We start from the raw sequence: 23,634 nt of genomic DNA, 5'->3' as shown, positions 1-23,634 counted from the left end.
TCATCTGCGTAACTATGGAAACATACATTGTGCTTTCTAATGATGTCTCCTCAATGTTCAATGCAAGTAAAGCACTTTAAACTTTAAGTATGACTAAATGCTTTCTTGACTATATATATATATAGTAACTGTTCCAAAATGCATAGATTTCTATGTATTTTAGGGGTTTGGGTGGCTAGCTCTTTTTAATATAAATGTCAGATTGTTTTATTTATTTCATAGATTTCTATGCATTTCAGGAGTTTGGGGGGCTGGCTCCCCAAAATAATTAAATAACATAACCCTAACCTAACCCTAAAACCGAAATAAAGTTAAAAAAAAATAGTTAGAAAATCCACTCATTTTCGCCCACAAACCGGCCAAATTTCGCTATGCGCTCCCGCTTCATGGTTTTTGGTGCCCTTCTGTGCTCTACTGAAGTGCTGGGTCTATATACGCCCCTGGTCAAAAGGACTGGTAAAGTACTTTAACCTCAAAGATAATCACGTCTTCATGCAGTCTCTGGTTTAGAGGCCACTCAGACAACGGAACGCAAGGAAATTAGACATTTATTAGAAAACACCATTTATTTATTTGACACATCTGAAAATACATTTTTTTTCTATTACATTTAAAAAATATACCTTTATAAGTAAATATGGCCTTTAGTTAAAAACGGTTACGTTTCAGTAAATGTCACATCAAAAGGGACGGTTCTCTGAGTTGCAGTACCCTGTTAAAAAGAGGCCTCTGGAAGTTTTATTTATTTGTGCAAACACAGCACCATATAGACCGGCCTAACAGTCAGGAGCATTTACTTACATGAAGTACTGACCTAAATGTTTTGACACCAATCAGATATTATTAATAGTAATTGGTCATGCTATAACAAAATTAACTATGGGGGGGGGGGGGGGGGGGAATTGTAAATGTAATTGCAAAGACTGACCGTCAATAAGCTCACCGAGTTGATGCTCTAATTCGTCAATGAGCTCACCGAGTTGATGCTGTAACATGGACATATTAAAGGCCCTTTCATGGCTTACAGTTCAACTCAAGATGCCAGGTGTCCGGGGTCCATCTTCAGCCTTGAGGAATAAAGGAGGACTTGTTTCAAGAGAATAGAGGCGATATTATAATCTATATATGACCACCGTTGGTAGTGACAGAATGAGATGAAGTACTGTATGCATATGCACTGTAAACAAAAAGAAAACGCAGATAAATCCTTATCTTAAACCAGGCCCTCCATCTTCCCCAAATAAATACTTTTCTTTTCTTTCTTAAACCATCATATATATATACAGGTATACTGATCTAAAATTATCAGAATATACTTGTTGGAGGACAATGGCAACAGCATGAGACGTTTTAAAAACATCCTAAATACCCAGACCAGTTTTTTTTTCTTTTTTCTTAAATGTATTTTGAATAGAAACATATTGCAGTTACAAAACATTTTTTCCCCCTCTCCAATAAATAAGTACACTTCCTGTGTATTGTGAGTAGAGTTGCATAGTGTGTGCAGAGGGGTGTCTGGCAGTTCAGAGCAGGCGGAGCCAGGTGCAGCTCGTCTAGTGACCCACATACACACAGGGCTATTGTCCTGTAATGTCACGTCCATGTGCATGTCAAATCAATGGGTCCCATTTCCCAGCCCTATGGGTGGTCCCGTCTCCTGCCAGGCCTAGCAGCAGGGACAGTGGTGTCTGTCCACCAGGGGGAGGGGGGGCAGAGTCTCAGTAGACCCAGCTGACGGGGACCCACTGGGGCTCGAGGGACAGCTGCTCTACTGCCTGCTGCAGCTTCTCGAAGGCCTTATCCAGGTTGTCGTTGACGATGGTCAGGTCGAAGTAGTGGCTGTAGGCCCGGCGGATTCTCGCACTCTCATCCACAGTCTTCTTAAGGTCCATTTCCTGTTGCAGAGAGAGTTTAAGTTTAAGTTTATTTGGATCCCCATTAGCCACAGCAGTGCTGGGGCTATTCTTCCTGGGGTCCATAACACGTAAAATACAGTTACAGACTTATACACTCACAACATTCACATGTCATACAGACAATTAAAACAACAATAAAAACTCCTAATCAAATTCATAATACAATACAACAATATATACGCCTAATGAATTCATAATACAATACAATAATACCTACTCATAATTAATTCATAATACAATACAGCATAATATACTATTTAGCTTTTACATACATTATCTATGTTCATATCAGCCAATTATACAATCTTTTAATAATATATCCCTATCAGACACATGCCTTTTCATCTACGTATATACCTATCTCTTTATCAGACACATACATTTTCTTTTACGTACACACTATCTATTAGGGAATGTCAATTTCTTTGGTTGAAAATGTTGTTTTACCACGATTTTGAAACAACATTTACTATTCTCCTGCTTAACATGTCTGGGAAGAGAGTTCCATTCCTGCATACCACGGAACATGACAGTTTGCTTCATTGCATTCAACCTCACTTTTGGAAGTGTAAAACCTCGTGCAGAAGCATGTCTGGTGGAATGGTTGTGTCTGTCAAGACTTATAGATAAATTGTTATATAAAATTGAGGGGATCTTTGTAACAAGAATATTCCTAGTGAATACAAGGAGTGAGCAGAGTAACTTATGTTTGACAAGTAACCAAGTTAAACAACTGTGCATCGCTGCAACATTAGTTCTGTACTCACAGCGAAGCGCTATACGTGCTGCTTTGTTTTGTATCATTTGCAATTTTTTCAGTTTATTCGTTGTTACATTCAACCATACTGCAGGACAATAGTCAAGATTTGACAAAACCAGAGCTTGAATGACCTGTTTGATAGAATTTAGTGGTAACAAATGAGCACATCTTTTAACAACAGAAATCCCTCTTCCCATTTTCACTACTATATTGTTTATATGGTGTGACCATGACAATTTACTGTCTAATGTTACTCCTAGGAGTTTAGTCTCCTGGACTTGATTAATTACCACATCACCTATCAAAAGTTTCAAGACTGGGTTCGTTCTTAGAGTATGGTTTGAACCGAAAATGATGCTACTTGGCTTTGATGTGTTTAGAACTAGTTTGTTATTCTTTATCCATTCCATCACTGATTACAACTCTGCCTTTAGGACCGTATTTAATTAATTGGCTGTAGAGGCTGATGTGTAAATCGTTGAATCATCCGCATACATAGAAATATAGGACTTATTTAGGACAAGAGGCATGTCATTTGTAAATATGGTGTAGAGCAACGGCCCAAGGCAACTTCCTTGGGGTACTCCACACAGAGGACGGGGGGCAGGAGGTTTCCCGTTAGTTAGCGGGACAGAAGTGAAGCCATATATGAAGTTTTACAATTCTCAGTGCACTGAAACTCTGGTTCCACCACATTTATTCAAATGAACCTGGTAGAAATGAAATGTGCTGTAAGTGGTACTAACGTCTATTAAAATAATAACTACATTCCGACAGCCATCTAAATGGTAAATGGGGCATTTATATAGCACTTTTATCCAAAGCGCTTTACAATTTTGTTCCTCGCATCCATCCACCCATTCACTCACACACCGATGGCAGAGACAACCATGCAAAGTGCCGACCTGCTCATCGGGAGCATTTAGGGGTTAAGTGTCTTGCTCAAGGACACTTCGACACACTGCCCGGGAGGAGCGGGAATCGAACTGGGAAGCTTACGATTACCAGACGACCACTCTACGTCCTGAGCAACTGTCGCCCCCGTCACGGATATAGTGTCAGTAACATGGGTCTCCCAGTCCCTCTGCTCTGCAGTAAACAGAATATCTTTAATCTGGAATCCACTTCCCACTTTATTCAATCACGAGAGAGAACTCAGTGGATGGATGATCTGACAAAAATAAGGAATAAAAACTAGCAAATATGTGCTTGAAAACAAGTTAAATAATCTGCCAGTGCTGTAAGCAAATAATATCTAGGGTTCTCTCTCCTGATTGGATAAAGTGGGAATGGGATACCAGAATATTTATGTTCCGTTTACTGCAGAGTGGAGGGACTGGGAGACCCATGTTACTGACCAAACACTCAGTGATGGCTGTCGGAATGTAGAGCTATTTAACACTTATTTTAATGAAGAAATACCACTTACAGCACCTTTAAAACTCTTCCAGATGGATGAGATGACTGCACTGAACTATTCACAGACCAGTATCACCATCTGGCACCCAAAGTGACCACACATGTCCTCTACTCACTGTGAGCAGTTTGGTGGTGAGTCCAGCATCCACCACAGCCGAATGCATATCTCTTAGTGTGTCCAGTTCAGGAGCAGCAATAAACACCACAAACGGCATGAACTCAGCAGTCTTCAACACTTTCAGGGCCTGGAGAACAAAACACATAAACAAAGGAATTAACATCAGCAAAATGCTGGTAAAAACGTAACGATTAAAGGGGAACTATTTTGCAATTTCTTTCACTATTTGGGCAATTTTACACTATTCCTGTGAGTCTATGGAACATATCTGTAAGGTTTTTTTCAATCAAATTCATTGTTTTGTATTTTTAATCAAGTACTTTGGTGCACCACTTTCTCCCCTTACAAAATCCAAGCTGTTTTTGGCTGGGCTCCGCCCATACTCGCAATGCGCTTTGAGTGACAGTCACCCACCTGCACTGGCAGATACAGAGAGAGAGCGAGAGCTACTAAACAACACCAGCCACCTGGCTAGTTACCTGGCTAATTATTAAACATCAGCTAAACATATTTCTTTAGAACATCCATCTGCCTCCTAAGAGTTGCTGAATTTTTCTCCCTTGATAATTCTTTTCAGTTCATGCATCTTAGTTGAAGGACAAAGTTCTTCAACAGATCTTTTGTTTCCCGATAGGTAATAAAGCAAACATGTTTGAATTTGTATTCTCTTAAATCAACAGGCACTGTGGATGAATATGTTAGTATCCCGTCTTGCCCATCAAACAAACGTTCTCCAGAAGCACCACAGTTCAGTAAATGTCAGATGCACACGATGTCTAACCTGAGGGTTGACGTCCAGGATGCAGGTGCAGCCGGCCTCCACCACCTCATGGATGGAGTCCATCTTGGTGCCGTACAGGTTGGCGTCATACTCGCCGTGCTCCAGGTAACGGCTGTTCTTGATGTCTAGCTCCATCACCGACCGTGCCACAAAGCAGTAGGACTGGCCGTTCATCTCCTCCTCCCTCGCAGGCCGTGATGTGACTGAGGAGGGTGAATGATCGTAGCATTTATATTAGTGCTTTTCTAGATGCTCAAAGCGCTTTACAACACTTCCTTCACCACCACTGTGTAGCACCCAACCATGGGCTACGCAGGCTCAATGGCTGCCATACACTGGCACCAGGCACACGTCACACTACACAATGGCTGAAAGGCTCAGGAGACAGAGCAATGGTGGAACGAACTTCCCACCAGCTAGGACAGCTGAAACCCGACCAATTTTCCTCCATCGACTAAAAACACTCTTCTTCAATCAATATCTGAAATGAAGAGAAAGAAACTAAAGAAAACGAACCTTTCTTTTACCTTTACTATCATGCACTTTGCCACAAAATAATCTTCCTTGCCTATATTACTACCTACTATACTAATATGTCTCTACTACTATGCACTCAAGACTGCAGCACCCAGGTTTCAACACTGTTTGATGAACATTGTTACTCAGCTGAAAGAATTGTACCCTTCCTGCTGATCTGTTGTACAGAACCTGTAAGTCGCTTTGGATAAAAGCGTCCGCTAAATGACAAAATGTAAATGTAATGTGAGACAAGGACCGATATCAGCCAATTTACGGGGGAGGGATGATTAGGTGGCCTTGATGTCAGAGACATGTTTGGGAATTTGACAAGAAATCTCACAAAAATGACACAAAATACAGTTACTACTAAACAGATTCTCCAATACACACTCACAGGGGACGGTGGTTCCGTATCGCAGGGGGTTGATGACAATGAGTCGGTTCTTGAGGCTCCGCCTGCCCACTCCCTGTGCTCCAATCAGAACCAGCGTTTTCCTCTGGAACGGTGGCATCTTGGCCACCTCCTCATATATCTGCAGCTCGTGTCGGTCAAATTCTGGTCAGGGAGCGGCACACAGACACACAGGCTGGAATGTTAGCTTTAACAATTCACAGGTTATTCCTGTACCCAAGGACAGATCAGCCCATAAAAAGTTTGTGTGAACTGTTACACACCCAAATGAGGTCAGCTATTCTGGTTCAGACCCGTCTGCAGTGCTAGAATATAAACCTCATTTGGGTTGAAAAGTCAACATTTCGTGGCCCTACAAAGGCACTGCCTCGTTCATCGTCTCTGGAGCAGACTTTTAACACTAGACCATATTTTTGCATTTAGCATTTCTTTTTTTTAAGTTTGCATTTTTGTACCTCATTGTCTGCATTTTTACTTCATTGTACTTAGGTTGTACTTTAGTTTGTATATTTGTATAGTGTTGGGACTTTAATCCCCTTTATTCCTCTTTTACTGTATGAAGCACATTCTCAGGGGCTCATACAGAACCAAGCATTTCATTGTAATGTACATGTACTTTATACGTGACAAACTTGAAACTTGATGCAGATTTTACATCCAAGTGACATCGCAATTTTGAGGGTTCTGATATCTAGCTTTAGGAGAGAGTGGTGCATATTTCACAAATATTGACTAAACTGTCCTGGGACACGGTAAAAAAAGATAAGGGATTCATAAAATGGGTTGCATTCCCCTTAACACACTGCAGACTAAAGTAAACCCTGTGTTGGTTGCTGGGTCAACGTGACCAACAGATAACCAGTTGCCAGGACACACCTGCATTCTTGGCAGTGAGGTACATGATTTTCTTCTTCTTCCTCTTTCCAGTTAGAGTTCCACAAAGCATGCCTGAGAGGAACAGAAGATGTTGTCGTTAGATCACTTGGGGGCGCCAAAGGCAAGCCTTTTGTAGCCATCTGTGGGTAAGGGAAGCAGCAGGTGGACGTGATGGTGTAATGATGGAAGTTCTGTGTGTTGTGTGACACCCCTACCGGAGGGATCCCAGTCTCTTTTCACAAACGCTTTCCTCTTCTCCTCCAAGAACTGACTGGGGATCAGTCCAGTGGCTCCACCGGCGACATTGCGTGCCTAAAAAAAGAAAGAACATGTTTGAAAAAGTATATATTAAAGCCCAGAGAAGGTACGTTTGGTTAAGTATCTAGAAGCGAGGGGATCTTTTTAACAGTATTAAAACATTGTCACAAAATTACCCTCTACAGTTATACCTTAGTGTTCCCATTCTGCATTGCTTACATCCACCATGTTTCTCTGCTCTTGCCTCTCGCCAAGGCTAATATAATAGAGGCTAAGTCACCAGTAAGCCACTCAATGGGAGATGGGAGTGTACAGCACATGCTCAGATTGCTCTGGTGGAGTGTTGAATAGAAATGCAGACAAACTTCAACTGTGCACACGTTACACCCAAATCTTTCACTGGATATGACACGAAATGACACCTCCTCTGTTTAACCTCCTTGCTTCTGGCATGAATTTGATTGACAACCATGTCTGCCAATGAGGTACAGTCCCTGAGAGCTTCGACCAATACTAAAACACTGGAAACATGATATTACTAACTGTTCTACTGTGACTCGTTTACATGATTATGTTTTTGTTGATATATTTCCCATACATCAACACATAGCAACTGTTGTCTCTTCCATTGCCATGTACAAAACAATGGTTGCTATGTTACAGGCAGCCATGTTGGAAGACAGAACTACACAAACAATTGCGTGCAGGGCCTCCATCGGCTGGAAGCCATGCCGTGAATTTCAGATGATCTCACTCATCTTTGTGCCAGAATTCAAACAGAATGTTAATCCGAAGAAATTACCTACTTCAGTTTTAAATCAGATGTCTCACAAAATGATTATGAAGTATTTGAGAAGGTTAACTGAAAATGATAGTTTACATCAACTGGATACCTTTGAATATCATGCATTTCTTTTTCCATATTACCTATTTAGAGGACACAAACACTCACACTATCCATCATCATCATCATCATCACTCAGCTAGTACATGTCTGTGTTTACCTGCCACCAGTTGGGGTCCTCCTTGTTGACAATCTGCAGGATGTCTCCCTTGGAGAAGGCCAGGCCTGCCTCCTTACAGGGGATCAGCTTGTCTGTGGCCGGACTGTAGTTGAAGTGGGGCTTCAGATACACCTGGAGGAGTGAGATTTGAGCGAGATGTCTCTGAGATCTTTTTAACGTCTCCCGTTTTCCATTTCAGACCACAAACAATTCACACAAAGCGACCAATCTTAATTGTACCAAAATGAAAAACAGTGATGAACGAATGCATCATTTGTTTGTCCGTTTCTTTCCCCTCCTTGTCATCAGATTGACATGACCCTACATAGTCATTCTCAGCAGAAAGGGTATCTGCAGGTTTCAACAAGTTACATTTAAGACTTTATAAAGACCTTTTTAATACCACTTAAGAGCACAATTTAATACCAATTTTATGTAAGACCATACGACCCAAGAAGACCACATAGTGACGCTGCACTTGCGCTCCAATTTAAACTCCTGTGTGTTCCATACAAGCTCTCGCCAGACGCCCCAAGCTCCCGGTAGCCCCCCCAAAAAACAACGACTTGAATACAAGAACGTTTCATATATTTTTTTTTGTTTTTGATCCACCTTTTCTCCCATTTTCTATATTTTCTCCCATCCCAATTTCGTATCATCCAATTCAACCCTCCCCTGTCACGAACGCTGTTTGCCTCCCACAAGCCGGCTGCAATGTGGACTAAGTCATACATAGCACGAGTCCCCTCCGGTACTTGAGGTAACAGCAGTCGCATCTTTTCACCTGCGCAGCTCGATCTCTCAGTGGCGAGGAGTAACGCGTGGGAGGCTCACGCTGCCCCCGACACTTCCTGATTCTACTGCGCAGGCGCACCAACCGACCTGTAGGAGTCGCTGTCCACAACGCCCGATCCCCACCCATCAGTTTCCCACCCCCTAATACGGCCAATGTGTATTAGTACGGACGACCAGCTAAACTGAAAGCAAATGTGGAGCGCTGGGTTCGAACAGGCAAGCCCAGCGTCTCCAGATTTCGTGGCGAGCGCCTTGCCCACTACGCCACGTAGCCGCCCGAACGTTTCATATATTTAATATTATTTCAGTCAGGCTGCCCCCCAAATAAACGTAATACCTGTGCAAATGAAATATAAGACCTTTTAAGACCTTAAATTGAGAATGATGTTTCTAAGACTTTCAAATACCCCGTGGATACCCTGAGAATGTGCACTTTGGCCAGCAGCATGTGTGCACGACAGTTACAGTAGGGAGGAGGAGGGACGGTGTTCCTGGGACAGTGCAAGAAGGAGGGGGTTGCAGCATTTGAGGTGTTCTTCCCCCCCCCCCCCCCCCCCCCCCCCCCCGCATCCTCCTCCATGCCCCAGATAGCCTGTGCTGTGTTATTAATAGGCTCTCCCACGGCTCGGTTTCAAACACACAGCATTCTGGGTAAGCACTGGGTCAAGCATCTTTCACCCGCTCCCTGACAGGTACTACGACAACTCAATGCACATGGCAACACGCACGTACACAAACACCAGTGCAAACACAGAGATTTGTACCGAGACTATAGGAGGATGTCGGACTGCGAGCATACACACACCAAACATTCACCATTCCCTTCTGTTATTGTACCGAGAACGTCAAACGCCCCCGCCCCCCCCCCATCATTAATTTCCTTTACCGTCAGTAGCACAACCAAGGGTGCACACCAGGGAGTGCTACACTCATTCATATTATCATACATACATATATTTATTATATCATGGTTGTGGTTTTTATTGGGGTTTCTATTATGCTGGGTAGGTTTAATGAATTGATGTGTAGCACCTATGTAGGTTGTTAATTAATTATGCGTGGGACCTGTGTGAAGCCTGATGTGAGGCTACCAGGTGTACATGAGGCCCGTTTTGGCAAGGCAGAGGAGTCTTCACCTTCACTCAATTCATTTCCGTCGCCCTATGCAGAAGTCAAGTGGGTTTTCAAAGTGTCCTATTGGGTAAGAAAGGGCACAACATGACCGACCGCAGCCTCCTGACTCGTCCTGCCACTCACCTGCGGAGGAGCCGGCGCCTCGCGGTAACTCGGCGAGATCTTGAGCGTGACGCCTCCGCTGATCTCCTTCAACAGCTCCTGCAGCTCCTTGGGGTCCCCGGCCACCTCGTGACCGTTCACCTCGCGGATGATGTCGCCCGTGTGCAGCATGCCCTGCCTGTCAATCATGCTGCCGTGCAGGATCCTCGCGATCACCAGCTCGCCCCGCTCCACCCGGAACGTCACCCCCTGGATGAGAGAGAGAGAGAGGGAGAGGGAGAGAGGTGAGAGATAGACAGAGATAGAGAGAGAGGGGGGTAGGGAGAGGAGAGAGGGGGGGGATAGAGGAGAGATAGACAGAGAGAAGAGATAGTGAGAGGGACAGAGAGAGAGAGAGATAGACAGAGATAGAGAGAGGGGGGGAGAGAGAGGAGAGAGGGGGGGGGTAGAGGAGAGATAGACAGAGAGAAGAGATAGAGAGAGGGGGGGGGGAGAGAGAGGAGAGAGAGAGAGAGAGAGAGGCGGCAGACGGTCTGAATCTCGAAACATCCACACCTCGTAAATCACAGAAGGGGTGCATTTAGTGCGTTGTGGATGTTTGGTTTGGTCGGTACGATGGGGAGCGTGAGACGTGTCACCCGTCCCGGGAGAGGAGTCAATAAAACAGGGCAACGAGGAAGCAGTAATGAGATCATTAACCTTCCCCACTGCACTTAGCAGCCACTTTGTCACAACCTTTAGATCCATCCGTGTTAAAAAGGAATTTGCGCGGCAGGCAAATAACTAGTTTTCGAGCGCGGTACTTGATACAAGATACAAGAGTTTTATTTGTCACAGCATACAGGTATACAGTGAAATGCGGGGGGTCTTGCCCGCAACAATGTGCATAATACAATAGTAATAATATATAATAAGAATCCAACCAAGAGCGACATTGTGCAATAAACAAGTAAACAAAGTAGGGCATATCGGTATCTGTACATGAGTTATTTACAGAGCATGGTAGGACATGCTAGGTCCTGTGGTAGTGCAGTACACTGTTAGCTATGGATAAGGCACTGGGTCTTTATGTACACTGCTATACAATGCTATATTATACAATCTCAAGCTCTACTATACTATTCTTAAAGTGACCTTTCCTTCTGTAAAGTGTCCATAAGTGTGAGCATGTGCAGCATGAGTGTGTGTGTGCTCATGTTAAAGTGGCTGCTAGTGTGTGAGCGTGTACAGTGTGTGTGTTGTGTGTGTGCTCATGTGTGCTTGTGCGTGGAGAGTTCAGTGTTCAAGGCTCTGATGGCCTGGGGGAAGAAGCTGAGCCGAAGTCTCTCTCCTCGTTACTGGTGTTCGCAGGCGTTTGCCTGACCGCAGCAGCATGAACAGGCTGTTGTTGGGGTGGTGAGGGTCTTTCATTATCCTGCAGGCTCTGGATTTGCACCTCTTGTTGTATAGGGCCTGCAGGGTTGGTAGTGCAATACCCGTGGTACGCTCGGCTGAGCGCACCACTCTCTGTAGGGCCTTCTTGTCCTGTGCCGTGCTGTTGCCATACCAGGCAGTGATGTTTCCAGTCAAGATGCTCTCTACAGCTCCGGAGTAGAAGGACTGGAGTATCTTCCCAGATACTCTGAACTTCCTTAACTGTCTCAGGTGGTAGAGGCGCTGCTTCGCCTTTTTTACGACTGAGTCTATGTGTGTTGTCCATGTCAGGTCCTCTGAGATGTGGACCCCCAGGTACTTGAAGCTGCTCACCCTGTCCACGGTAGCCCCGTTTATCCTCAGTGGTGTGTGTGTCTCCTGGTGTCTCCTCCTAAAATCCACGATCAGCTCCTTGGTTTTACCAATGTTCAGGAGCAGGCTGTTGTCCTGGCACCAGCGTTCCAGTACCTCAACCTCCTCCCGGTAGGCCTTCTCGTCGTTGTCCGAGATCAGGCCCACCACCACTGTGTTGTCCGCAAACTTCACTATGGAGTTGGAGCTGAACTTGGCCACACAGTCGTGTGTGTATAATGAGTACAGCAGGGGGCTCAGAACACAGCCCTGGGGGGACCCGATGCTCAGGGTGATGGTGTTGGAGGTCTGACCCCCCACCCTGACCGCCTGGGGCCTTTCGCTCAGAAAGTCCAGTATCCAGGCGCTCAGAGCGGAGCTCAGACCCAGCTCGATCAGCTTGTCCACCAGTCTGGTGGGGACTATGGTGTTGAACGCTGAGGTGTAGTCAATGAACAACAGTCTCACATAGCCCCCCTTCTGGCGGTCAAGGTGAGAGAGGGTGCTGTGCAGTACTTGGGAGACCGCATCATCAGTGGACCTGTTTGGCCTGTATGCAAATTGCATAGGGTCCATATCACTGGGGAGGGAGGCACAAATGTGATCCTTGACCAGCCTCTCGAAACATTTCATGGCCACAGAGGTGAGTGCCACCGGTCTGTAGTCATTGAGACATGTTGGGGAGGGTTTCTTTGGTACAGGGATGATGGTAGACATCTTGAAGCAGGCAGGGACCACTGACTCCGCCAGGGATCGATTAAATATGGCGGTGAACACAGGGGCTAGCTGGTTAGCACAGGACTTAAGTATGTGTCCTGTTATTCCATCTGGGCCAGCAGCTTTTCTGGTGTTCACCTGCATAAATGCTCTTCTCACACTGTGTACCGACAATGAGAGAGCGTCCCCGCCCCCCCGTGGATGCCCCCCCCCCCCCTCCACAACAGCCGGCGCGCCAGTGACGCCACTAGCCGTTGAGCTAGCGGCGCCACTGTCTGCACCAAACCGAGCGTAGAAAGAGTTGAGTTTGTCCGTGAGAGAGGCGTCGTCGCTCCCCATTGAGGGGGCGCTGACTTTGTAGTCAGTTATCGTCCTCAGTCCCCGCTATAAGCCTCTCGTGTCATTCTGTGCCATTTGTGTCTCCATTTTGTCAGCATACGTCCGTTTTGCAAGTTTAACAGCCTTGCGCAGAGTATAGACTGTAGCCTTATACTCCTCCATGTTTCCTGACTCTCTGCCCAGGTTGTAGGCAGTGGTGCGAGATTTCAGAGCTGCTCTGATAGTACTGTCCACCCACGGTTTCTGGTTTGGGAAGACCCGCACCTTTTTTGTGGGGACAATACTGTCGGCAAGTGATGTTATGAAGCTCACGACCGTGTCCGCAAACTCGCTGACGTCACTGGCGCTTCCTTGAAACATCCCCCAGTTTACGTCCTCGAGAGCGTCCTGAAGCGTGGCCTCTGATTGGTCGGACAATTTTTTTGTCTCACGTGACACGACGGCGTCACGTGATCTCTGTCTGTAAGCAGGGATCAGGTAAATGGAGTCATGATCGGACGTGCTAGTAGCCCCCGCTAATGGCGGAGCCGGTACAGCCTTGTAGCCGGCTCTAAACGGGGTGTAGCAGTGGTCGAGCGTGTTTCCCCCTCTGGTGGAGCAGGCGATGTGCTGAAAAAAGGACGGCATCACTTTCTTCAAATTCGCCTGGTTGAAATCGCCGGCTACGATCATGGCTGCGTCTGGATGTTTTATCTGGTGAATGTTGAGATGCTCCGCCTGCTCCGCCAGAGCCCTGACGGTGTTTGCCTGGGGAGGGATATACACCGCGGCCATAATGATGGCGGTGAACTCTCGGGGTAGGTGGAATGGGCGTCCCCGCCAGTGCTGTTTCCATGAAAAAAGTAGTAAAAATAAACATAATGACTAAAAGTGTGCACAATCGTTGCGGACCAAAACCGACGGCGACTGACCCGCGCCATCTTAAACAGACTTGCTGCTGCTACGTTATGTGGCAAGAAAAGCTTTGCGACATTGCAGTTTTTTTTTACTCCACTTTTTCTCCTCCTGTTTTTCTGTGTTTTTCTCCCATCCCAATTTTAGTCGTTTTGCCAATTCCCCCCTCCCCTTCCTGGTCGTTGCTCGCATGTGCCCCCCACTGGTCGGTCTAGGGAGCCCTGAAGTCTATCAGATGCTTCCTTCGAGACATAGGAGACAGCCAGCAGCATCTTTTCACCTGCCAGCGGGGACTCTCATTGGTGAGGTGTAACGTGTGGGAGGTCACACTACCCTCAACATCTCCCTCCCTCGCTGTGCAGGCGCCCTGACCGACCTGTAGGAGTCGCTGTTTACAACAACCAGAATACCACCCCACCGGCCGCTGACTCTGCCAATTGAGCCAGTATGACGGCCGGCCAAGCCGGAGGCAACGCTGACAGCCAGATTCGATACCAGTGTCTCTCGTGTTGGTGACGAGCGCTTAGTCCGCTGCGCCACCCAGCCACCCTGCGACATTGCAGGTTTTAACAGCAACCACTCTAGTGGATTTAGATTTAATCATTTAGATGACTTGAAACTTTTTAACAACAAGTCACCAGGAGGGGTACATCTCTGGCAGCTAAGGGTCACTGGCATTGTTCGTCAAATAGTGTCGAACTTGAGTGTTACACTCTGAGTGCTAGGGCTGGGCGATGTGATGATATTATATAAATATCGGGTACAGTTCATTAACACTTCCAGCGCCAGGATCGCTGTACAGCGTTTTTTAGATCAATATTTAATTTTTTCACCATGGCATTCATAATTCATATACCCACTCCCGGTCGCGTCTATATTAAAAGGCAGCCCAAGAGTGCTTCCGCATTCGCCTGATTGGCCCTGGTAACGCACAATATGCACATTTTCTTTTTTGCCACTGCCTAGACGCGAGCCCAGCTTTTTTTGCCACTGCCTAGACGCGGAAATGGAATACATATTTATCCAAACGAGGACCAGATTCACGCATAACGCCATAATGTTATTTCGCACGACTGTACATTTTTTTTTTCTTTCTTTTTTTGATCTTTTTCCCCCTCCTTTTTCCTCCGATTTTTTTCCCATCCCAATGTTAGTCGTTATGCCAATTCCCAATCCCCTTCCTGGTCGCTGCGCACTTACCCCCCACACCACGTGCTACCACGTGCTTCCTCCGACACACGTCCAGCCAAACAACCGCTTCTTTTCACCTGGCAGCGCGGATTCTCACTGAGAGGGCGTAGCGTGTGGAAGGATCACACTATCCCACTTAGATCCTATCCGCGCTTAGCAGGCGCCCCGACCGAACTGTAGGAGTCGCTGTTTACAACGACCCGGACCCACCCCGCCAGCTTCTCCCACCCTCTAATACTGCCAATTGTATTAGTGTGAACGGCCAGCCAAGCTGGTGACAACCCCGGAGCTGTGAGCTGGATTCGAACAGGCGAATCCAGCCGCTCCGGGGTTGGTGACGAACGCAATCTCCGTTACGCCACCTGACCGCCCTGCGACTGTACATTGTAACATTAACACAGCGCAGCTGTCAACTGTACTTTGTAACGTTGTTATTTCGGGCATTCATAACGTTATTTTGCGCGACTGTACATTGTAACGTTAACACAGCCCAGCTGTCAACTGTACTTTGTAACGTTATGTTATTTCTGCCGTTTTATTCATAACAAACATTGACTCGATTCAGCCAACACATATGTAATATTAATAGGTTTTGCTATGCATAGAATAACAGAACGTCAAAATGACGTCATCTACACGCACATACACGCACGCAAGCGCACACACCTAGCCAGAGACAGAGAGGCGGTGGCTCTGTGTTAGGGATGCCCCCCGAAACCCAGGAGTATTGATGCGCTCCGACGTTAACAGTACTGCTATCGGTAAATTAGTCTATAAGCGGATTAGCTACGGAGCTAACAGAGTGTACCATCCATCTGCGACGCAACAGTAGCAGCAACAGTGGACACGGAGTAATGTTAACGTTATGTCGAGTTCATACTACACTACACGTATGAACTCGACATAACGTTAACGTTACTCCGTTTCCATGAAGTGTTTAATTAGCAGCAATCTGTTGTTGAAAATGTAACATTAACCGGAAAAACGGAAATGGAATGAGAGGACAGGAAGCAGTCATGAAATCGTTGTAGTCATATTGTAGTCTTATTAACTAAAAGATTTTAACAAAATAAAAAGCAGCAGCACTATTGGATAACTGAGTCATGTTTGCTATGTATTTCTTTCTTTAGGGGAGTAGGACATTTGTTTCAGTTTTAGCATGATGTTTTATTAATGGCTAGGTTAAACACAGGTTTTTGTTTTTAAGAGGGGGGGGTTTGATTTGATTGAAGTTTATTTCAAGTATGCAACACAACAAACAAACATCAAGTACAGATATAGCCTTAAGCCGTTCAAATAATAAATGTATACATAAATAAATAAATAAATAAATGAATAAATAAATAGTTACAATATGTAATCTAATAATTTAAATATAATCTAATATATAATCTAAAAAAACAAAAGGCTAAAATGCTAAATATATAATCTAAGAATCCAATAATCTAAATCTAATAATATATATATAATATAAAAATGCTAAATGCATGAGTCTTTTGTCTTTAATGTTAGCTTGCAAACTCAAATACTGTCTTGGCCTCATAATGAATTGTTTGGGGAAAAAAGGAAAAACATCGTGATGTGTATCGTGTATCGCCGAAAGGTCAGAAAATATCGTGATATCATATTTAGGCCATATCGCCCAGCCCTACTGAGTGCATATTAGTATAGACATATTAGCATGATAGGTAGTAGTATAAGTATAGTAGCATAGTGGTATAGACATATTAGCATGATAGGTAGTAGTATAAGTATAGTAGCATAGTGGTATAGACATATTAGCATGATAGGTAGTAGTATAAGTATAGTAGTATAGACATATTAGCATGATAGGTAGTATAAGTATAGTATCATAGTAGTATAAACATATTGGCATGATAGGTAGTAGTATACATTTTATTTTAAAAATTATAAATATAAAAAGACGCTGAAAAACTGATCCATGCCTTTATCTCAAGCCGACGTTAGATACTACTGAAATAAACTCCTCACTGGCCTCCCAAAAAAACAAACGCATAACGACTCCAACTTATTCAAAATTCGGCAGCTAGGCTACTAACAGCTAGGCTTCCGGTAACATTTAGAATTGATTTCAAGGTCCTTATATACAAAGCACTAAATGGAACAGGACCAAACTACATTGCAAATTCTCTAGTCAACTATGTGCCTCCTAGAACATTGCGATCATCTGCTACTGGTCTATTGAAGGTTCCAAGCCACAGTCTAAGGAGAATCGGGGATACAGCCTTTGCAAACTATGCACCAAAGTTATGGAACACACTACCTATGGACATTAGGGAAGCTAGATCTCTTAATATTTAAAAAAATAAGCTAAAAACGTACCTCTTCACCATAGCCTTCTAATACACTCTGCTGTTAATTGTACTGTAGCACTATTTTACTCTGTCCATTCTATTGCATAATTTTACTATCTATTCTATTCTACTATTTTATTGCACTGTATTATTTTACTCTGTCTATTACTTTGTATTACAGGTTCAAAACTGTCAGGTATTAAACTGTGTGGGTATCAAACAAGAGACTGTCAGGCTTTAAAACTGTGTAGGACCCAGGCCTAGAACTGCACCCTGAGAGAGGGAACTGCACCCTGAGAGGGAGGTTTGCCCCTGAGTGGGAGGTTCAAAGGGTCAAAGTGGGTATCAAACAGGAGGGAAGACTTGTCATGTTTTAAACTGTGGATACCAAACAGAGAAGGTAAAGACGACTTTGAACTGTTGAACAGTAATCCAGAACAATTTTATTGCACTGTAAAAAAAATGTTTTATCTATTCTACTATTTTATTTACTGTCTATTTAAAACTGAATCAAACCATAAACAAGGTGGCCTGTTGGGATGTTAGATCCTAATGTGAAAAACTGATTTTATATGTCTGCACTTTATGTGCTAATTTTATATGCCTGTCTTTTTTCTGTTGTGAAGCACTTTGAGCTGCAGTTTCTGAATGAAAGGTGCTATACAAATAAATTGTATTATTATTATTATTATTATTATTATTATTATAAGTATAGTAGCATAGTAGTATAGACATATTAGCATGATAGGTAGTAGTATACGTATAGTAGCATGGTAGTATAGACATATTAGCATGATCAGTAGTAGTATAAGTATAGTAGCATAGACATATTATTAGCATGATAGGTAGTAGTATAAGTATAGTAGCATAGACAGTGTTTTTATTTCAGATGTAAGTCGATATATAAAACAACGGTACTTGACTTACCAGCGGTTCACCAGATTTCTTCTGGATGCCAATCATCCTGATGGCGTCGGTAGGCATGAGGGCGCCGTTCAGCGAGGCTTCACAGTTCACGGCAGCTTGCGGCGTCTCGTAGCACTTTGCAGCCACTTTGTCATGAGCCTCTATCAAAGACTGAGAGAGGAGGAGAGGGAGGGAGAGAGAGAGAGAGAGAGAGGCAGGGAAGGAGAGAAAGAGGGAGGGGAGTAAGAGAGAAATAAAGCACACAGAGGGTTTAAGAGCCAAGAAACATCTCTACATATCACAGCATTATCTTTGTTTTTACTAGCAGTGAGGACACAATGATAGACACGCTTGTAGAAGTCCATTGCAACAGGACACCATTCAAGAAATCACTTGTCATCGGTTGATCACGTCTTCACGTTACCTAAGTGCACATTCCTTCAATCCAGGACCTATTTTGAGACAGAAGAACGTACAACAGGCTAAATAACGTGAATCCGACACGCAGATAAGGAAAACAAAAGCGGCCTTGTTCTCGCCAACAGCCGAGCCAGGAAACTGGGATTCTGTATTGGTCTAAGCGCATCAACCGATCTTTTCACATTACCAGAAACACTAGCCGACAGGATCCCCCCCCCCCCCCCCCCCCACTAGCTGACAGGGTCTCCCCCCCTCCTCCTCCTCACTATGTCTACATTGCTCAACTTCAGACCGAGGAAGGAATCTCCCCTGAGGCTGGAGCCTCCGATTGGTCCAGAGCGGTAAGGAGGCGGGGCAAGTGAAAGTAAAGGACAGGCTAACAGGCACTTCAGAAGAAATTAGGGGATGGCTGCTGTAACAAAAAAGAAAAGAAAAAAAACTCCGAAATCCATTCGAGTCTCGAGATGATAAGAACACAAGTTGAATTATTCACCATATAATCCCCTGGTCCATTCAACCCAAGTAACTCGCTTCATAGAACGATAACGGCTCAGTGGGTTTGTATTGTGGTGTAGGCTTCATCATAGGGTTCTGTGTGTGTGTGTGTGTGTGTGTGTGTGTGTGTGTAACTATACGAAAAAATTTCTGAATTAAATACAAATTTTGATTATGAAGTCACCGTTTTCGATTTTTGATTCTTTATGCAGTAAAATGTATTCATAACACAGGACTAAGGCTTGACATTAACTTTTTGGCTCACTAGCCACTGTGGCTAGTGGTTTTCCAAAGTCACTAGCCACTCAGCATTTTCACGAGCCAAAAATCCCCACACACGCCGATCATAACCCAACAATGGTAATAATGTGATTATTAAAATGGTCATGTGAAAATGGGCTCCAGACTAACTTTTTTCACCACCGTGATGAATGAGAGACCTCCTCCAATGTACAGTTTATATGTCAAATGTATATACACTCTTTTCTGGACACTTTTTCTATCACAAACGGTACTGTATTTGCAAATCTGGTATGTCATAAATGTATAGATGTAGCAGTACTGTCTATCTGTATGTCATGTATGTCATATATGTTATGATGAATTGAAAATGGGGGACCCTGATGTAAACAAGACGAAAGTCTTTCTCTGGTCTGCATCCCCTTAACAATCGTATGTATTGAACTGTACTGTACCCATTCTGCAATCTGTTAATAAAGTTTTCATTCAATCAATCAGAGAGAGAGAGTGAGCGAGAGAGAGAGAGGGAGAGAGACAGAGAGAGAGAGAGAGAGGGAGAGAGGGAGAGAGACAGAGAGAGGGAGAGAGACAGAGAGACAGAGAGAGAGAGAGAGAGAGAGAGAGAGGGAGAGAGAGAGAGACAGAGAGAGAGAGAGAAAGAGAGAGGGGGGGGGGGGGGGAGAGCGCGCACGTAGGTTCTAGGTTGAATCAATTGATGAACAATGTCGCCGTTGGAACGTTTTTCAGTAAGCAAGTTGCAACACTGGTTAAGATATGAAAATACTTGCCAGTACTGTAAGGATGGTTGTAGGCAGCTGTGTTCAACGAGCCCGCCAGCTTGATTATGTGTACAGTATTGGCGACGACGCGACTCAAGTGTGAAAATAACTTTTGAAGAGAGGTTTCAGGTTTCACATGGCTTTTTTGTTTATTCCGTCATTCAGCCAATCAGAGGCAGATCAGGGCTGGTCTTTGCATAATAATAATTATTTTTTAGAATGCACATGGCCAGGGAGAAAAAGACGCTAAACACACACACACATACACACACACAGACAGACAGACCACTAGCCACTGTGGCGGGTAGAATGACGGAAGTACACGCCCCAGGGGAATTCTACCCGCATCTGGCGGGTGGGCAGGTGCCAATGTCAAGCCCTGCACAGGAATATATATATATATATATTGTGACAGATCTCCTCCCCCCTCCTTTGGATACGTGAAGGATGGGAGATATATGGTAGCTGAAAGACGTGGGAGCAACATTAACCCAGGTCGCTTCCTGGTCAAACTCAACGGCGATGATGACATTGAGAGCTACTTGGCGGCATTCGAACGCACCGCTGAGCGAGAGCTCTGGCCAGCAGAATAGTGGGTTTGCTTGCTGGCTCCGTTTCTGTCTGGTATGGCCCAAACAGCGTACCACAACATCGCACCGCTAGAGGACTAGCGTCATATGCGGTTCTTAAAATAGAAATACTGTGATGTTCGGGAATCACCTTTCTGACACGTGCCCAGCGGTACCATGACTGGACTTATGACAGGAACTTATCCCAGAGAGAGCAACAACATGATTTGCTATGGCTGGCGACCAATTGGCCAATTGACTGAGCCTCAGAACATTACACCGGTCGAAAGGATGGCAATGGACAGATACTTACGTGCTCTTCCGGCCGACGCATCAGCCAAAACAAACCTACATGCTTCGACGAGGTCGTGGAGGGGTTGGAAGTATATCAATCGGCAGAGGCGCTTTACCGGAGGAGTACCAGCACCCGACCCGGATGTGTGTATCCTTTCCGCAACGGAATTCGGTTGTAATATGCCTTTACACATATGTTGGATTATGTAATTGGTTTGTCATGACAAACAAATTAAAAAAATCGCGATTTACCCGCTGGCTACAACAACACTCAGTGACTGCATGTAGTCAGAGCCAGAGCTCAGCGATGCCGCTCGCGGCAGCACATTCTCGCCGCGGGCTGAGCTCTGGTGTCCGCTGGAGCAAGCCAGAGACAGCCGGCGATGCGATATTTTATTTGTTTGTCATGACAAACCAATTACATAATCCAACATATGTGTAAAGGCACAACATATTCCAGTTAACGGTATCTTTTTTTAATGATTTGTTACGGCGTAGTCGTTCTATATGAATTGAAAATGGGGGACCCTGATGTAAACAAGACAAACGTCTTTCTCAGGTCTGCATCCCCTTAACAATTGTGTGTATTGAGCCGTACTGTATTGTACCCATTCTGCAATCTGTTAAATAAAGTTTTCATTCATTCATTCATTCATTCATTCATTCAGTCAATACTTCCATGCGTATAAATTGAGGAAGCGAGCGAGTCCGCGGCTGCTCGCTCTGCCACGCGTGGCAGAGCGGTGGATAGGGGGGCGGGTCACGTGGGGGTCGCGGCCAATCAGAGGAAGCCGGAAACCGAATTCCGTTGCGGAAAGGATACACACGACCCGGATCACCCAGTCGGCTGAAAGAGACAGGTAAGAGAGCCGAGGCACCCCGCTACGTACACCCCACACCCCTCTTCAGACCACCTGTAATTAGGGGTGGGACGATACATCGATCCAGATCGATACATCGATGTAATTATCAACAATCGAATCGGATCGATGCGATGTAATAAGATCGATTCATATCGATACTCTTATTTTGAAAATCCTGTGGCGAGTCTCATATCTGCCCAAGAACAACAGCAGTAGCTCCGTGTGTGTAGATGTTACAGCATAGCATTCTCCCTTTCTGTGTGTGTGTGTGTGTGCGCGCGTCTTTGGAAAGACCAGATGAGGTCAGAGGAGTTTGATGTTTAAATGTTATTTAAACATAAACAATATAATACATAATAAATGTAGGCCTATACATGATCATGCAACATCAACAAATTGTTGTAGGAACGGTTTGGGAGAGGGAGGTTGTGAGTTTTGAGTTCCAAAAAATGTAGCTTAAAGTTTAAAGCTCAATATATAAAAACGTGGCACTTTACAGTGAACAGGAGGTCTATTTGTATTAAAAACAATAGATTGATTTTCCTTTAAATGTCTGGAAGAGCTCAAAAATACAAATGTCAAATGATATTTTCATTACCTTTTTTTTGTTGATCTAAATGTTACTGATTGTGTTAAATGGGCATATGATATCATCTCATATCGATCGCAGGCACCTGAATCTAATCGTATCGTATTGTATCGTGAGAGACTTTGTGATATCGGCAAATATCGTATCGTTGTCCAAAGAATCGATATCGTATCGTATCATGATGAAACTGGTGATTCCCACCCCTACCTGTAATGTATAGTGACAGAAGGAGGCGTTTCAACTGCCACAAAGAGGGCCATATTTCGCGAGACTGTCCCTACAGAAATGACGTGTCAATGCCCTCTGCAGCTGAACCTCACATGCCACGTCCATGTGCACTGGCAACCGCATGTTGGGCGGAGGACACAAGCGTTTCCACGCTCACGCCAGTAAGAGCTAATAAGTGTGACACCACTGCATTATTAGACTCTGGTAGTTCATTGACACTGGTAAAACAAGAACTGGTGGACGATCCCCTCCTGGAGAAAACTGTAGGAGTCACCTGTGTGCATGGGAAGACTAGACAGTACCCGACCGCCACCATGGTTCCCCAGCCACATACAAAGACGGTGTTACGCCTGGCCCACTCCTCAGGGCACACTTAGGGGTCGAGAAAACCCTCGATCGCATTCAGGCTAGATTTTACTGGCCAGGAGTAAGAAGAGCGGTGGAAGACTATTGTCGCTCTTGCCTGAGTGTCAAATGGTGGCCCCAAGGCCCACAGTGCGTAATCCATTGATCACCCTAGTCACGGACCATGCACCCCTAGTGTGGCTTTCACGTAACAAGGACACCAATGCTAGGGTCACCCGCTGGTTCCTATCCTTACAGCCTTTTGTCTTCTCCGTCATCCACAGGTCGGGAGCGGCACACGGGAGCGCGGATGCCATGACCAGGAGAGAAGCGCGGGGAACGTGGTCCGCCCGAGAGGCTCGGAGCTAAGGGGGGGGATATGTGACAGATCTTTCTTTACACATATGTTGGATTATGTACAAATCTAATCATGACATTTAAGACATGCATGACATACATATATATATATCTCTGACTCTGAGCACCTGAAGACTATGCTAGTAAACCAGGAAGTGCAGCACTATGTCAGCAGAGGCGAGCCTCCACTACTGCAGTGCAACACACAACTAACACAAGACTAGAGTGAACAAAA

The 23,634-nt window shown here is 44.7% G+C and overlaps 1 protein-coding gene across 1 annotated transcript in view; it reads right to left on the bottom strand.

The window, feature by feature from the left end:
• Window positions 1–568: 568 nt before the first annotated feature.
• pals2a (protein associated with LIN7 2, MAGUK p55 family member a) overlaps window positions 569–23,634 on the bottom strand; it is a 54,853-nt gene continuing 31,787 nt past the window's right edge. The window contains exons 6-14 of the mRNA XM_084336354.1: window positions 18,242–18,391; window positions 10,116–10,343; window positions 8,064–8,195; window positions 7,017–7,113; window positions 6,802–6,873; window positions 5,908–6,069; window positions 4,995–5,197; window positions 4,212–4,340; window positions 569–1,895 (exon numbers count right to left, since the gene is read on the bottom strand). Coding sequence (XP_084192480.1) covers window positions 1,719–1,895; window positions 4,212–4,340; window positions 4,995–5,197; window positions 5,908–6,069; window positions 6,802–6,873; window positions 7,017–7,113; window positions 8,064–8,195; window positions 10,116–10,343; window positions 18,242–18,391 — 1,350 coding nt within the window. The 3' untranslated portion in view covers window positions 569–1,718. The remainder of the gene's footprint in view (window positions 1,896–4,211; window positions 4,341–4,994; window positions 5,198–5,907; window positions 6,070–6,801; window positions 6,874–7,016; window positions 7,114–8,063; window positions 8,196–10,115; window positions 10,344–18,241; window positions 18,392–23,634) is intronic.

Source organism: Notolepis coatsorum (assembly GCF_963971535.1).
Source record: "Notolepis coatsorum genome assembly, chromosome: 19".
Taxonomy (NCBI): domain Eukaryota; kingdom Metazoa; phylum Chordata; class Actinopteri; order Aulopiformes; family Paralepididae; genus Notolepis; species Notolepis coatsorum.
Note: the sequence above shows the minus strand (reverse complement) of the source record. Positions and strands in the feature narration are given on the sequence as shown.